Below are 15,552 nucleotides of genomic sequence, written 5' to 3'. Positions count from 1 at the left end.
TATAGCCGCGTGGTCGGTGAAGACTATCACCCTCGACCCAAGCAAGTACGGGCGAAATTTCTCAAATGAGTATACTACCGCCAGCATTTCTTTTTCAGTAGTGTCATAATTTCTCTGAGCTTGATTTAGCGTTTTTGAAGCATAAAAGATCACATAGCTTTTCCCATCAACTCTTTGACCTAGCACCGCTCCCACGACATAATCGCTTGCGTCACACATAATCTCAAAGGGTAGATTCCAGTCGGGCGCTCTAATAATAGGCGCAGATACTAGCCTGTCTTTTAACAACTGAAACGCCTTTTTGCATTCCTCATCAAAGACAAAATCAACATCGTTATGCAACAAGTGGGTGAGTGGCTGAGCAATTTTTGCGAAATCTTTTATGAACCTCCTATAAAATCCTGCATGCCCTATGAATCCTCTCACCTCCTTCTGATTCGTTGGGTAAGGCAGTTTTGAGATCACTTCAATCTTTGCCTGGTCTACCTGTATACCTCTTTCCGAGACTACGTGCCCTAGGACAATTCCCTCAGGGACCATAAAGTGGCATTTCTCGAAGTTCAAAACCAAATGTTTTTCCCGGCACCTTCTCAATACTATATCCAAACTAGCCAAACATGAGTCAAATGAATTCCCGTACACAGTGAAGTCGTCCATAAAAATCTCGATGCAGTCCTCCAAAAGATCCGAGAAGATACTCATCATACACCGCTGAAAAGTGCCTGGCGCATTGCACAGGCCAAACGGCATCCTCCTGTAAGCATACGTGCCGAAAGGACACGTGAAAGTTGTCTTCTCCTGGTCCTCGGGATCCACATAGATTTAAAAATACCCACTATACCCATCTAGGAAACAGAAGTATTGCTTTCCTGCTAGCCTCTCCAGCATCTGGTCAATGAAAGGTAGATGGAAATGGTCTTTCTTGGTCGCTTCATTTAACTTCCTATAATCGATGCACATCCTCCACCCAGTAACTAGTCTGGTGGGCACCAATTCATTCTTGTCGTTCTTGACCACCTGTATTCCTGACTTCTTGGGTACCATATGGACTGGACTCACCCATTCACTGTCGGGTATGGAATAAATGATTCCTAGGGAGAGTAGTTTCAATACTTCTTTCAGCACTTCCTCCCTCATGTTAGGATTCAATTTGCGTTGAGGATCTCTGCAGGCTTTTGCTCCTTCCTCCAAGCGGATGTGATGCATGCACAAATCTGGACTAATTCCTACCAAGTCAGAGAGTGTCCACCCAATATCCTTCTTGTTTCTTCGGATTACCTTCAGCAGTCCCTCTTCTTGTTCCTCGGTCAAGCTGCTGTTGATAATCACAGGGAAAGTTTCGTTCTCCTCTAGATACGCATACTTTAGGCCTGATGGAAGTGTTTTCAACTCTTTCTTGGGAACATCTTTTTCCTGGGGCGAGGGATTTTTCTATGTTACTTCCGTTGTCATTCTCTTCCTCGACCCAGCAGAACCTTCCACACTCGCCACATAAGGTGTATTCCGTGACCTAGCTAGCTCCGGATTTGCACAGAATTTTAGAATTGCTTCAGCTAGCTCCTCATCTGATAACTCGCTTGTGTTCATTGCTTGACACCAACTGGCCACTTCTCTATCAATGGCATGACTCATCCCGGAGTTCTCAATCTGTTCCTGCATTAATTCCGTCTCAAGGTATTCTTGGACCAAAGGGTTAATAACATCTATAGCATGCAGATTTTCAACGTCAAGAGGTTTCTTCATTGCCTCATCAATGCTGAATGTGTATTTCTCCCCATTGTAATCAAGACAAATTGTTCCATCAAAAACATCAATGATAGTCTTAGCGGTACGTAGGAAGGGTCTCCCTAAAAGAACTCCGCCCGACTCTGCAGACTCATTATCACTCATCTTAATCACATGGAAATCAGCAGGGTACAAGAAGTCATGTACCTTGACTATCACATTCTCAAGCACCCCTTCAGGACAGATGCATGACCTGTCCGCCAGTTGAATCACAACCCTCGTGTCTACCATGCCTACCCCCACTAATTTCTTGTATATGGAAAGTGGTAACACATTTATCGACGCACCCAAATCACACATAGCGTGGCTCGATTCTCACATCACCAATAGAGATGGGCAAGGTGAACATACCTGGGTCATTGCATTTAGAAGGCATCTTCCTCTTCTGAATCACTGCGGAGACGTTCTCGCCTATCAGAATTTTCCCACTGGGCCTAGCCTTCCCAGCTATAAATTCCTTGATGAACTTGCTAAATACTGGCATCTTCAGGGCCTGTAAGAATGGCAGATTGATTTCCAACTTCCCAAAAATGTCCATGAAGTCTACCGGTTCCTCCTTCTGTTTCTTGGCTTCCCCCCGACTCGGAAAGGGTTTCAGTCGCTTCCCTGCTCCGGTAGAACTTTCAGCTGACAACTCTCCAGTTTCTTTTCCCACTGCCTCATCTTCCAACTCCGGCTCTGGATCGAGGAAGAATGGTTCAGTTGATCTAGGCAAAGGTTTCTCTAAATCTCCTGTCTTAAGGTCATCCTTGACCAAGGGACTTCCTCCCTCCAAGTGTCTTGGCCTAGAAATTATATCCTCTTTTTCCCTGTCTTCCTTGGGATCTGTCACCTCCTTTGTTCTTACCACTGGCCCATCATATCCCTTCCCGGATCTCAAGGTAATCTGACTTATATTAGCTCTGTCCGGTGGCCTTACGGAGGCGGGAATCTTCCCTTCATTTCCCCTCATATCACACAAAGAAGTAGCTATCTGGGACAATTGCTTAGCCAGCATATCCATGGCTGCTTTCTGCTCCTGTTGAGCATCTTGAAGCTTGTGCACAACGTCATTGTTCGATTGCAGGTTGTTTTGCATATGTTGCTGAGAACTGACGAGGTCGTGCACCATATCATCGATACTTTTTGGTGGTTTCGGTGGCTGACTGGGTCCTGGGCCGATACTTAGAGTCGGTCCACTTGCTTGATTCTGACGAGCGTTTCCTTGACCGCCTGAAGAGTTATTGTATTGATTTCCTTGGCCCTGGTAATTGTTCTGAAAATTCCTTTGGTGTGGGGGTACATAAGAGTTCCCTTGATTGCTCTGATTCCTGTTTCCCCAGCTCGAGTGGTCTCCTTGGTTCCGATTAATCCAGTTGCCCTGCCCCTCTTGATTCCTTTCCTGACCAATTACCTTGTCTTTCGGGCTGAGGTGCAAACTGCTGACTTTGTTGCGGTGCCGGCTGATTCTGTTCATTGTCAGTCCATCTGAAATTTGGATGGTTTCTCCAGGGCGCATCTCTCTGTCTCCCTGGATTCCAGCTCCCATCGGGATTCCAACTTCCCATTGCATTGACCTGGACCTGATAATCTCCTTCCTGGGTCCCGTAATATTGTTGAATTTGATTATCTCCTGGACCAGGAGATTTCTCCTTCCCTTGTGAAGCCAGTGGAATTGCCTTTTCAATCGCGTTCAAAAGAGCCTTCTCGAGCCTATCAATCCTTGCTTCGACTTTGTCATCTTCTTGTTCTCTCACAGCATGCACCGATCCTCTTCTCACTGCATTCCTAGGGTTATCGTACGCCTTCTTAGCGTCAATCAACTTCCCTAGGATCTCTCTTGCCTCACTTCCCCTTTTTCTTGTGAAATTTCCCCCGCTCGAGGAGTTCATTAAGTCCTTTGACTCGGGAGTGGCTCCTTCGTAAAACAGAGAGTAGGTCTCTGCCTCTATCATTCGGTGATTCGGGCATGCATCCAACAACCCCTTAAATCTCGACCAATACTGACTCAACGATTCATCGTAATCTTGCTTACACTCTAGTATTTCTTTCTTAAGTGCATTCGTCTTGTTGGATGTGAAGAAATAATCTAAGAATTCTAACTTGAAGTCCCTCCACGTGCGGATAGAATCCGGAGGCAACCTCAATAGCCACGTATTAGCTTCCCCCTTCAAGGTAAACGGAATCGCTCGTAGGCGATAATCCTCCTCTGTTGCATCATTCGGCCTCTTCTGAATACCACATAACTTACTGAATTCATTTAAGAACTCATACGGGCACTCATTTCTACGCCCAGAGAACGTCGGCAAGATACCGAGTACGTTTGTCTTGATCTCGATAGTCCTCTGGCGTGGATTCATCACTATAGCTTGAGCTGGTTCTCCATCTAAATGGGCAGTGAGAGAGCCGATTTCTGGATCCGGGTCTACCACCTGCGCCATGACTACTTCCTCTGATTCCCCTGTTTCTGACTCTGTTTTTGATTCGGGTGGTGATTCTGGATCTTCGCGTCCAGATGACGTCCAAGATTCGTCGCTAGTGGATTCACTCGGAAACGGACCTCCCGTGGTGAACCCTGATCTGGTGGTCACAGTAGAGACTGTATCCTTAACTTGCCAATCAAACTGGCCGTGTTTCCACCCAGATGAGTTGCTCCAGTAGGTAGATCTTGAGCCTCTGCTCATAAACTGCAAACAAAAGAGAAAGAAAACCAATCAAAACTATTTACACCACAGACTCTGAACACTAACACTAAGCACGCCATCCATCCCCGGCAACGGCGCCATTTGAAGTGTTGAGTCGTGTCTACCTCGACTCTAATGTCGAATGACTAGACTCTGGAGTAAGCGAGTGTGCACATTTGAGAATTAATGCAAAGCTCGGTCCAGACACAACGCTCCTTAAATCCACTGGATCACTGGGTCCAGGAACTCTAGAGAACTACAGTGTTTTTGTCGTTGGACACACTCGACTCCCCTTCAAAAATAAATCCCTCAACCCGAATACTATGAATTAGTATAGGGAAGTGGGGTCGATCCCACAGTGATGGATTCGCAAAGTAGTGCTAAGAGACTATGGAAACAAACGGCTGCTGCCACGCAAAGGGGTTGAGATTTAAACTACCACTAGATCTAGGCAAGAAATGTAAACGCTAGACCTATGACACAGAAAACTTACTGGATTCAGACATCAATACCGAAAGACACAATTACTCCCTAGACTAAGCCAACGACTACCTAATCTAGCTAAACAGTAAGCAAATAACAGTGGGGACCATATCTCCAGAAATAGCAAGTACGGTAAAAAGCTGCAGATAACCAACCCTTGCTCCAACTAACTACGACATGCACCTTCGCAACTTAACTAAACTCGCAGATGAAGAAAACAGAGCACACACCTAGATTCAAACAGAATATAAAGATTTGGACGCCGAAAACTTGATATGAATCGGAAATACATCAGATCTACATAAACTAGGCGAAATGAAATGAAAACACGTAAGCTAGGCATAAAATTAAAACACTCCTGCTCAGAATCACTTCAGACGCTTAATCCACTCCGGATCCAAGCCATCCAAACTCAACAACTAACAAAATCAACTCCATAACTCCGATTCTCACAGATCTGCTCCGATCAACTCCAAATTCCAACAATCACAAACAACTCCACAACATCAGCAAAACAAAACCCCGATTCATCCACAAACAAACTCCATTCTTCCAGATCTTACCATTAACCTACAATAATCCTGAAATTAACCACGAAAACAACCAACTCCAACAATCCAACTCCAGAATTCAAGTAAACATAATCAATCAACAAAAATCATCACGATCTACGTAAGCGAAAACGAAACTTGCATAAAAGTAGAGAAATATCCAGAAACAAAAGAGGACCGAGCTTCGAATAGCGAAGCTCGGCGAATTCAGCAGAAACAAAAAAAATAGAAATAAATTGTTTCTTCGCCCCAAAGAAGGACGGTGTTACAACCCTCAAACACTATCGGAAAGCTAAATGTGAACCCCAGCGCGAACCCGAGATCCTCCGCGAATTAGAACCAAGTATGTGAAAAGTGAACTGAGCAACAGGCTGTTCGTGAGGCCTCCACCGAGAAGGTCCCTCCAGCTTGCATGCTTCTTCCTTTTATAGATGCGGACATAGCCTTCTAGAGTCTTCGTAGAAATCCCTATTCTACCCTTCAACTCCGAGGCTTCCTCCGTCAAGCAATGTCTTTCATAATGTCCACTTTTTCGCCAGTTTCCTAGGACTATGCAAGCGTCCTCTTCTTTTCCTGGATCTAGCGAAAACCTTCACACACCTGGCTTAAAACATGCGTTAGACCCAGTAATTTCACGAAATAAAACCCCTAGACCGATGCATGAATTTAGCCTTATCACTTACCAATATCTCTTCTATCAATATAATATTATGAATTTAAATAGTTAAAGAATTGCTTTTTCACCGCCAACCAAATATGACTATATCTTATTTACCAACACATCATATATCATTGTCATTGAAAAATAATAGTGATTAATTACAAAGCCAACATATATAATTATCTATATTTCTTTTTAAGATAGTCAGATTTCGTCGCCGATCAGAAAATTCAATAACTATTTCAGTTTGTGATATCAGGCGCCAAAATCCTTTACAAATTTACAACAATTTAACCAAGTTGGTTTTCAAATGCAGAGGTGCCTTCATTAGGCACGAAACGTCATTAGCAAAAATTAACACATGGATTTTACTCTAGAAAAAATCTACACACGGTAATAAATTAATAGCAAGGCAGTATATTTTACATTTGGGGTACAAAAAGACATCTCACATCTTACTCATCAAAATTTATTTTAAAAGAACGACAAATTAAACTCAACTTACATGAATTTAGGTAAGTTTGAGTATATATTTAGGCACAGTGATATTATTATAGTTTTATTATCCGTGTATTATTTAATGGATAAAATATTATATAGCACAGCAAAAGCAACAGTAGCCCGTCTAGCTCAGTTGGTAGAGCGCAAGGCTCTTAACCTTGTGGTCGTGGGTTCGAGCCCCACGGTGGGCGATTTGTTTTTATTTTATATTTTTAATTTGTGGGCGATTTGTTTTTATTTTATATTTTTAATTGTTAAATATCCTATAAAATTTCAAAATATTTAAGATTGGAGTACCACTTTTTTCAGCTTATTCATTGGTGATAAACTCATAATTGTCAATCAACACATCTACATTGAGTCATTTGACGAATAGAAAACAAGCTCATTGCATTAATTTTTGAAAATATGTTGAGGAAAGCAAATTTATTTTGTTTCGTGATGTATGGTGCAATCATCATACAATATTCTTTGGTGGAAAAGTTGGGACAAATATTGCAATAATGAGTCCCATACAAATAATTAATGCATAGAAATAAGTAATTTTATACGGTTATGCAGTTTGGAAATAGGCGACAAAATGGTACTACTCCATTAGACAGGGCAATGGCATGACGCCTTAATTTAAGAGGATAAGAAACAGGAACATATTTGTTATGATTCTCACAAAATATTTGTTTTCGTCTCTATTTTGACTCGTACGTGATGATGGTAGAGAATCTCTTCATTCTCATTCTTGATATGTGTGATGTATCTACATGTACAATGTATTCCTTTTGATGTGTATATTTTGTAGTTCAAAAATTTATATATCAACAAATGAGTAAATTTATTAGCAGTAGTGTTTTATCCTTAATTATTGTGAGAAGCTTGAAAAAGTTACTACTACCAAACAAGAGTGGATAAAACAACCAGTATAATAATTTATATACTACTAGTAGTAGTAGTAGTAGTTAAACATGATTGCCTACACTCCCAATTAAACATTAGTATTAGGATCTCTGTACTATTATACTCCATAGTAAGTGTGGTTCCATGTTTTTATATGTCATGATTCTCATCCTTATAATTTTAGTTAAAGCAGTGAAGTTGTACTGCTGATAGCCTGATAGTATTATTTAAGTGCGGTTATTAATTTTGACTATATTCACTTTTTTAGTAGGAGCAGTACTATAATCTCAAAGAAGTAGTATTACTCTTTTTTTTGTCTTACCTTCAAGTGCTACACAGTAATTCAATTTTTTTTTTAAGTTTATTAAATCGACAAAAATTGAATAACATGAATGAGCTGAAATTGTATAGTACTAGTAATATTTAAGTACATAAAATATAGTATTGCGTATATTTTTTCATGTATATATAACTACTCCCTTCCCTTCGTCCCATAATATATAGTATTTTTTTTCATGTAAATGACTATTATGAATTAGTAGTACTCAAATATTATAGTACAACACTTAAAAGCCACATAAAACATAAATTATGGTTATCTTTAGTTGATACCTCGAGAAAAAATCACAAGAAGTAGTGATTAGAGTTGAGAAATAAGTACTATGTTAGTCAAATATTGCATCCAACAAATGAAGACAGCATAAAGAAAGCATGCAAAATCCAGCTCTATCCGAAGGGAAGAAGCGGATTCGGAGAGCGCAGTGAGGCCCTCAGCTCCTTGCAAACATTGTCCAACATACTCAAGAAATCCCTCACTATCACAAATATCCTCAACGGATTCGACTCATCCTTGCTCACATTCACATCCCCATGAAAATACTCTGTAATCTCCCTCACACGCACCAGCACCCTCTCCTCTTCCCCCTGCACCTCCCTCAGTTTCCTCTCCCCGTCTCCGATGAACGCCCTCATCGACCTCACAAACCCCCCCTCCATCTCCTTCCCCATGAGCCCCTGCAGCCGTCTCATTCCCTCCCTCAGATTCGCCACCGAGCTTGCAACCACGTCCAGATCAATGGTGGCCGTTTTCTTGGCGTTGCAAAGCTCGGTGCTCAAGCCCGACACCATATCCAGCCCCATCCTCCTGTAGCTTTCTTTTTGATGGATTTTGCCCATGATTCTGTCTGAGACGCGTATCCCCTCGGACCGGATGATCTCCTGGACCACGAAATGGAGCAGCGTTGTCTTGCCATCCGTCCCCTTCACGTCGGAGAGCTTGAGGAGGGCGTCCAGCTTGAAGGCCTTCGCCCCTCCTCTTGTGGTGCCCATGTTCATCCTGTTCCCCGTCTTCAGCACTGCCTCCAGGAGCTTCAGGAAGAGCCGGCTCGACCTCAGCTCCTTGCATGCTTCCTGCCACCACCACACACACATCAATTTGTTGAATGATCATGCTTCAATTGTATGATTAATATGATTATGATGTAACCTCGAGTATTGAGAATGATTTCTTGAGATGAAGAACTTCATCTTCGAAGGTTTCCCTGTAGAGCATTGCTTCGATCCTTGCAAACGCGGATGGTATCTGGATCATTGCCTTAACCAGCTTCTCCGCATGCCCCAATTCGAGTATGTCGCCTTTGTAGCTGGCGAGCTTCGCCTCTTCTTCCTTTGTCGGCACCATCTTTGACAGTGCTTCCAAATCTTGAAGGGACAAACCTTCCCCTGTTGCAGATAGATATTGATCACATAAAAGGGAGAAATCAAGGACTTTTGGTGAACATAACATGCCTCTGATTAATGCAGCGCAAACTTGCTCTGCGGTGACGTTCAAGGCCTTGGAAAGTATGGTGATGTTGTGCAGTCTCTTAGGCTCGAGCACGTGCTTGCTTGGAGATGGAGTTTTGGTCTTGGCTTCCTCGCTCTTCATAGAAATATGGAGGTTGTAACCGAAAAGTGATTCCATCATTTCCTCATCAAATCTGCAACATAAATACTTAGCAAGTTTATGATCAACTACAACAACATAATAAATCATTTAATTGTTGTGATGGAGTAGTCATACTCGAATGAACTAGAGCGCAGCTTATCCCACACCGTGGAGCTATTTGGGGCGGCTCTTACTTTGTCCCAGTGTAGTGGTTTCAGCTTTGGCAATGGACACCCATCTTTTCCCAAAGCCACTTGTTGTGAAGAAGGCAGCGGCGGCAATGCTTTACCATTGCCGTTGGAAAGTGGAGGAGAAGAGGATGAGCTGAGAGATTTTGATTTATGAAGAAATGCAGGGGGCGGAGGAGGAGGTGGAATGTTTGAGGCAACTGTACGAGTAGAAGAATGTGTTTCCTTAATTTCCTCGCGCGACATATTTTCTGAGGTTTCACCTACGCTAGTAGCTGAAACATTGGAGAGCCTCGTTTGCGAATCACAAAATGAATGGAAAGATGCATTATCATCATCATCATCTGAATTTGCTTCAAATTTGTGAATTGTTTTTTCGCGGAAAGAAGAACTGGAGCAGCCGTCACTCTCATTCTTCACGCACTCTGAAATCTCATGCACTGTAATAATCTCTCTACACGATGCAAACCTCTCGCTCTCTCTCTCCGAATCCGTGACTTTCTCATTGTGAAAAATGGTGAATTCATTTGGATTGAGAAACCTCCATTGAAGGAGGATGAAGTAACTGCCAAAATAGGGAAGAAACTGCCGGAAGAGAGAAAGAAGAGAAAAAGGGAATTTTCATTAATGGACTACATTTTTGAAGAGTTTTTTTTACATTTTACACTAAAATGCCTTATATATAGGCTAAGTAAAAGGCTAACTAACTAATAAAAAGCCTAACTAATTACATTTGATTTTTCTAATTTCAACACCCTCCCTCAAGATGGAAGCACAAACAAATGCTACCATCTTGGAAAGAACGTCCATCAAACTAAGAAGGAAACTACAAACAACTAACATTTATTCTAACTCCAAGTCAAGAGAAAAGCATCTTGAGCATTTGGACTAATGATCTATCTGCGTCCTGCATCTCTTTCTGAGCTCGCTTCTCTTGAAGGCATAGTTGGAAACTACAAACTTGTCGTGTCCACATCCTGCTCACTTCTCCACACTGCTGTTGATTTGGCCAATGAGACCAAGTTGCAAAGGCGAAGCTTTCTTCTCTGCCAATGCTGCTGCACCCTCTACTGTCTCTGCAGCTGCTTCAGCAGCAGCCAAAACATCTTAGAAAACATCTTCATCATCTCATCAACAATCATCATCTCACAATCACCAATTGCAACTTCTAATCCCCCACCCAACGCAAGACCATCAACAGCCACAAAAATCTTGCAGTTGCAACCATTCTCAACTTTCAGTATTCATTCTCAACTTTCAGTGTTTGTTAACAACTGACTCCTCAAGAGATTCAGGGGACGCTCGAAGCAGCACAAGTTTCTGCAGCAGTTCAAAGCAATACAAATGCACACCAACACCAAATAGCCTTTCCTCCTCACCCAAACATCCACGAATCGAACCGAACAATCCAACAAACAAATCCAACCGAACAATCGGTGAACAACAAAAACAAACATCCGACATACAATCGGAAAACTAGAGACAAATCTGAAAACATATTCAGATTCAACAACAAATTTGAGAAAACATATTCTCACAACCAAAAACTCAACCGAACAATCGGAGAGATACAAACTTGGATCATACAAATCCAATGAAGATAACAGATTCGAGATTTAAGATCGGCTAAAATTAACGCCGAACAACAATTTTGAGATTTAGATCTCAAACAGAGAAGAACCGATTACAATCGGAAACAGAATTCAATCGGTGAATGAGAACCGATGTAGAAAAAAAATTGAAGAGATAAAACCTGAAACGAGATCAATTTTGCATCAGTGGTAGTGAGTCGAGTGGCAAACTCCGGCAACAACTCAGAATCACACAAAACCACGAATAACAAAACTGAACTTTCAGATTCAATAGGAAGTGAATGAATCAAACCCTAAAAATAAGAAGAACGAACCAAATCAAAATCAGAGAATGAAGAGATAACGAAAACGAAGGCGGAGGCGATCAGGCGCAGCAGATTTGCGCTCTGATACCATGTGAAAAATGGTGAATTCATTTGGATTGAGAAACCTCCATTGAAGGAGGATGAAGTAACTGCCAAAATAGGGAAGAAACTGCCGGAAGAGAGAAAGAAGAGAAAAAGGGAATTTTCATTAATGGACTACATTTTTGAAGAGTTTTTTTTACATTTTACACTAAAATGCCTTATATATAGGCTAAGTAAAAGGCTAACTAACTAATAAAAAGCCTAACTAATTACATTTGATTTTTCTAATTTCAACTGTTAAATTTCTAATATCTTGTCCCAAATCGGCTTGGTGATGATCCTAGCTTGTCTATATAAGTGTGGATAACCCTCCCCCTTATGAGGCCTTTTAAGGGGTGAGTGGCCCATTTCTAATATGGTATCAGAGCAGGGCCCAAGTCGATGATGGATTATATCTCTTTATCTCTTCTCTTGTCTACCCACGTGATGGAAGTCCGATGTGTCATTCCGGCCCACACGTGAGGGGGCGTGTTAAATTTCTAATATCTTGTCCCAAATCGGCTTGGTGATGATCCTAGCTTGTCTATATAAGTGTGGATAACCCTCCCCCTTATGAGGCCTTTTAAGGGGTGAGTGGCCCATTTCTAATACTCATCAAATGTATTCTCGCCGGAGCACATGTTTGCGGTGGGGGAGTTAAGTTTGAGACAGTATTTATCTGGTTGGAAAGCAGATTCCAACGATTTGAGGTAGAAAAGATCAGGTCCGGGATCTGAGGTTACCTTTTTCATTGAGTTCATAAACTTGGGCAAACCTCTCTTCTTCTGTTTCCCCCGCCGTTTCTTGAATTTCCGGCAGCCAAAAAACATCGCCACCGCGCACAATGCCGAGGAAACCCCGACTGATGCAAGCACCGCAGTCATAACTCTCTTGCCTCTCCCTCGCTCCTCCTTCTGCGCCTTGTGAGCCCGAGGGTGCGGGTGCCGCCGCTGTGCCACCGGAGAAGGAGCCGGAGAGCCTCGGTGGGTAATGGCGGGCCCTGGAGCCGGCGCTGGCGATGCAGGGAAATGTGCATTAATGGGATTGAGTGGAAGAAAGCGTCTGAATTTCTGGAAGAGAAAGAGCCTTTTAGAGTGTTGATTAAGAAAAGCTTTGTTGTGGCCATGATTGGTGTAATCGATTGAGATGAAAGTGTGGAAAGAGATGAGGAAGATAACAATGATGATGAAAATCACGTGGAGAAGAAGATGATGGCAAGTGTGCCCCATTATCTGAAATGAAATGGTGAAGAAATAGGAGATTAGTTTATGAATGTAGCAGTGGAGAAGAAGAAGATGAAGATGAATTGCACTAGTCTTTAAAGCTACTCCAAGGAGCTTGTACTGTATTAGTAGTAATTAACTTAATAAGTATGCTGTTATTCACCTCCTTTTCTCTAAGTTTTCTCCCTCTCGTCTTGCTGAGAATTCTATATTTCATCCAATTAACCAAAACTAATAAAAGGGGCTTTCTTTGAGTGTGTTCATGTATAATCTGTGTTTATGCAAGAAGCGACGGTTGATGCACTTAACGTGAGGAGATCATCGTTTGCATATAGATCGCAAACTGAAGAAATAGAGAGTGAATTAACCAAAATTAGTGGTGTTCATTACTGATAGTTCAACCTTTTTGGTTATTGCAAACTGTGAAATAATAGTATAGTGTTGTTGTTGGTGGTGGGGTATTGATTTGTTGAGGGTTAGCTCAGAGTGAGTTCACAAGGGTTTGATAGTGCAATATCTCCAACCTCATCAAAGATTATTTAAATGTGAAAGAGACAGAAATTTGGCCATCACTCTCTCATGTGATACTCATACTCCCACTTTTAGCACATATGTGTGTTTAAAAGCAACATTTGAGGCGAAAGAGATTGTGTCTTATTCACGTGCTTTTTGAAATTAGCGGAAAGTGAAGAATATAGTTAGCTGATTATATTTTGGTTTGATTGCTTTGAAGAGTGTAAACAAAAAGGCCTCCTTAGTCCTTCCCAAATAGTGACTAGTCATAAACGAAATGGCTTGGCTTAGCCGCTACAACTGTGGGGTGCTCATTGAGTCGATAGTTGAGCTGTCAAAAGTCATGTTCCAATCAATTTGTTTGGATGGTTTCGTGGAGTATATTTACAGACCAGCCACTCAAATGGATTGGATTGGATTGGATTGGATTGGATTGGCTCTGTTTGAGGTTAATTTCGTGTGGGGCCGACAAGTCAACTAGATCGTACTGAGCTACGAAAAACATGGTCCACATGCTTAGCAACTGCGTTTAGTATGCATAAGAGCATCTCCAATAGCACTGGACGTCAAATAGCCATCAAATAGCCTTCACACTGCCACATCATCAGCACTACAATTCTCCTGCCACATCAGCTTGCCACATCAACTGGACATCAAATAGCCCTCACATAGCCTTCACACTACCTATCCATATCACTAATAACAATTATATAATTTAATTTACACTCGTATCAACATACGGAATTTAATTTACGAGACAAATACGGGAAATTCGAATAATACTATTAAAATTTAGAAAGTACATTAATTTTAAAAAAAAGTACAATAATTTTAAAAAAGTACAAAAATTAAAAAGTACAATTAAAAAAGTACAATATTTCTATATGGAAACATAAAACATTCAAGGATGTCTCTATAAAAGAGAGACAGCCTAGAATGATTTTTGTCCCACATCGAATGTGAAACATAAAACATTCAAAGATGTCTCTATAAAAGAGAGACAACCTAGAATGATTTTTGTCCCACATCGAATGTGAAACATAAAACATTCAAGGATGTCTCTATAAAAGAGAGACAACCTAGAATGATTTTTGTCCCACATCGAATGTGAAACATAAAACATTCAAGGATGTCTCTATAAAAGAGAGACAACCTAGAATGATTTTTGTCCCACATCGAATGTGAAACATAAAACATTCAAGGATGTCTCTATAAAAGAGAGACTACCTAGAGTGGTTTTTGTCCCACATCGAATGTGGAACATAAAACATTGAAGGATGTCTCTATAAAAGAGAGACTACCTAGAGTGGTTTTTGTCCCACATCGAATGTGGAACATAAAACATTCAAGGATGTCTCTATAAAAGAGAGACTACCTAGAGTGGTTTTTGTCCCACATCGATTGTGGAACATAAAACATTCAAGGATGTCTCTATAAAAGAGAGACAACCTAGAATGGTTTCATAATTCGCAAGCCCATTAAATATATATGGGCTATTACGAATTTCTTGTATAAATTTATTTGTAAAAATTGTTTTTAAATATTAAAAACAATTTTCATAAATAAATAGTATTTTTAATTTTTTTTTAAATTCGAATTTTTAAAATTCGAATTAAAAAAAAAAATTTAATCCGACGCCGGTTTGGCGCCGATCCGGGTAGCACAATGGCGCCCGTGAGGATCGGCGTCGGAACCGGCGTCAGCGCGGGAATCGGCATGGCGACGCCGATTTTGACGCCGATTTCGCCGACGCCGGTTCCAATGGTTAGGCGTTAAACCGGCGTCGGCGAAAAATCGGCGTCGCGGTGGTGACGCCGGTTATTGGAGATGCTCTAACAATAAGTCCTAATATAAATACAATTTTAAAGAGAATGAATTTCATAATTAGTCCTTAGAAAATTACGTTTGCACCTTTTAGGTCCCTAAAATAGGAAAATTTCTGTTTTAGCGACCCTGAAAAAAAAATCACATATGAAGTAGCTCTGCATAATGTCCCTAAATCTATGAAGGGTGTAAGAGTACTTTTTTTTTTATCTTTCATTATTAATTTATGATGCAACCACTATTCTTGTAATTAATACACATCATATTTCTTCTTGTATTGATTTACTTTTTTTCTTTCTTTCTTTTCATTCAATAATACCATTGCTGGAGTTGTGTCAAATCTTATTCTCAAGAACCCTAACTC

General features: G+C 41.1%; 2 protein-coding genes and 1 non-coding gene across 4 annotated transcripts; 1 reads left to right on the top strand and 2 right to left on the bottom strand.

Moving 5' to 3' along the window:
• The first annotated feature begins 6,762 nt into the window (after positions 1–6,762).
• On the top strand, positions 6,763–6,835 carry TRNAK-CUU. Its single transcript has one exon. It is a non-coding gene; the product is annotated as a tRNA-Lys (tRNA).
• A 1,337-nt stretch (positions 6,836–8,172) lies between these two features.
• Positions 8,173–12,039, bottom strand: LOC121749157 (formin-like protein 11). Of its 2 annotated transcripts, XM_042143757.1 has the most exons (4): positions 9,598–12,039; positions 9,324–9,514; positions 9,022–9,257; positions 8,173–8,945 (listed from the first exon to the last, which is right to left on the bottom strand). In XM_042143757.1, the coding sequence occupies exons 1-4, from the start codon at positions 9,894–9,896 to the stop codon at positions 8,262–8,264; spliced, it is 1,410 nt and encodes a 469-aa protein (XP_041999691.1). In that variant the 5' UTR covers positions 9,897–12,039; the 3' UTR covers positions 8,173–8,261. The 2 variants fall into 2 exon arrangements, with proteins under 2 accessions (XP_041999691.1, XP_041999688.1); XM_042143754.1 differs by having other exon boundaries at positions 9,022–9,514.
• Positions 12,040–12,047: 8 nt separating this feature from the next.
• On the bottom strand, positions 12,048–13,252 carry LOC121749167 (formin-like protein 2). Its single transcript, XM_042143760.1, has one exon. It carries the CDS (start codon positions 12,855–12,857, stop codon positions 12,234–12,236), a length of 624 nt encoding a protein of 207 aa, XP_041999694.1. The 5' UTR covers positions 12,858–13,252; the 3' UTR covers positions 12,048–12,233.
• Positions 13,253–15,552: the final 2,300 nt, after the last annotated feature.

This window comes from Salvia splendens, chromosome 1 (genome assembly GCF_004379255.2).
Source record: "Salvia splendens isolate huo1 chromosome 1, SspV2, whole genome shotgun sequence".
NCBI lineage: Eukaryota > Viridiplantae > Streptophyta > Magnoliopsida > Lamiales > Lamiaceae > Salvia > Salvia splendens.
This window is presented reverse-complemented; position numbering and strand designations above follow the sequence as displayed.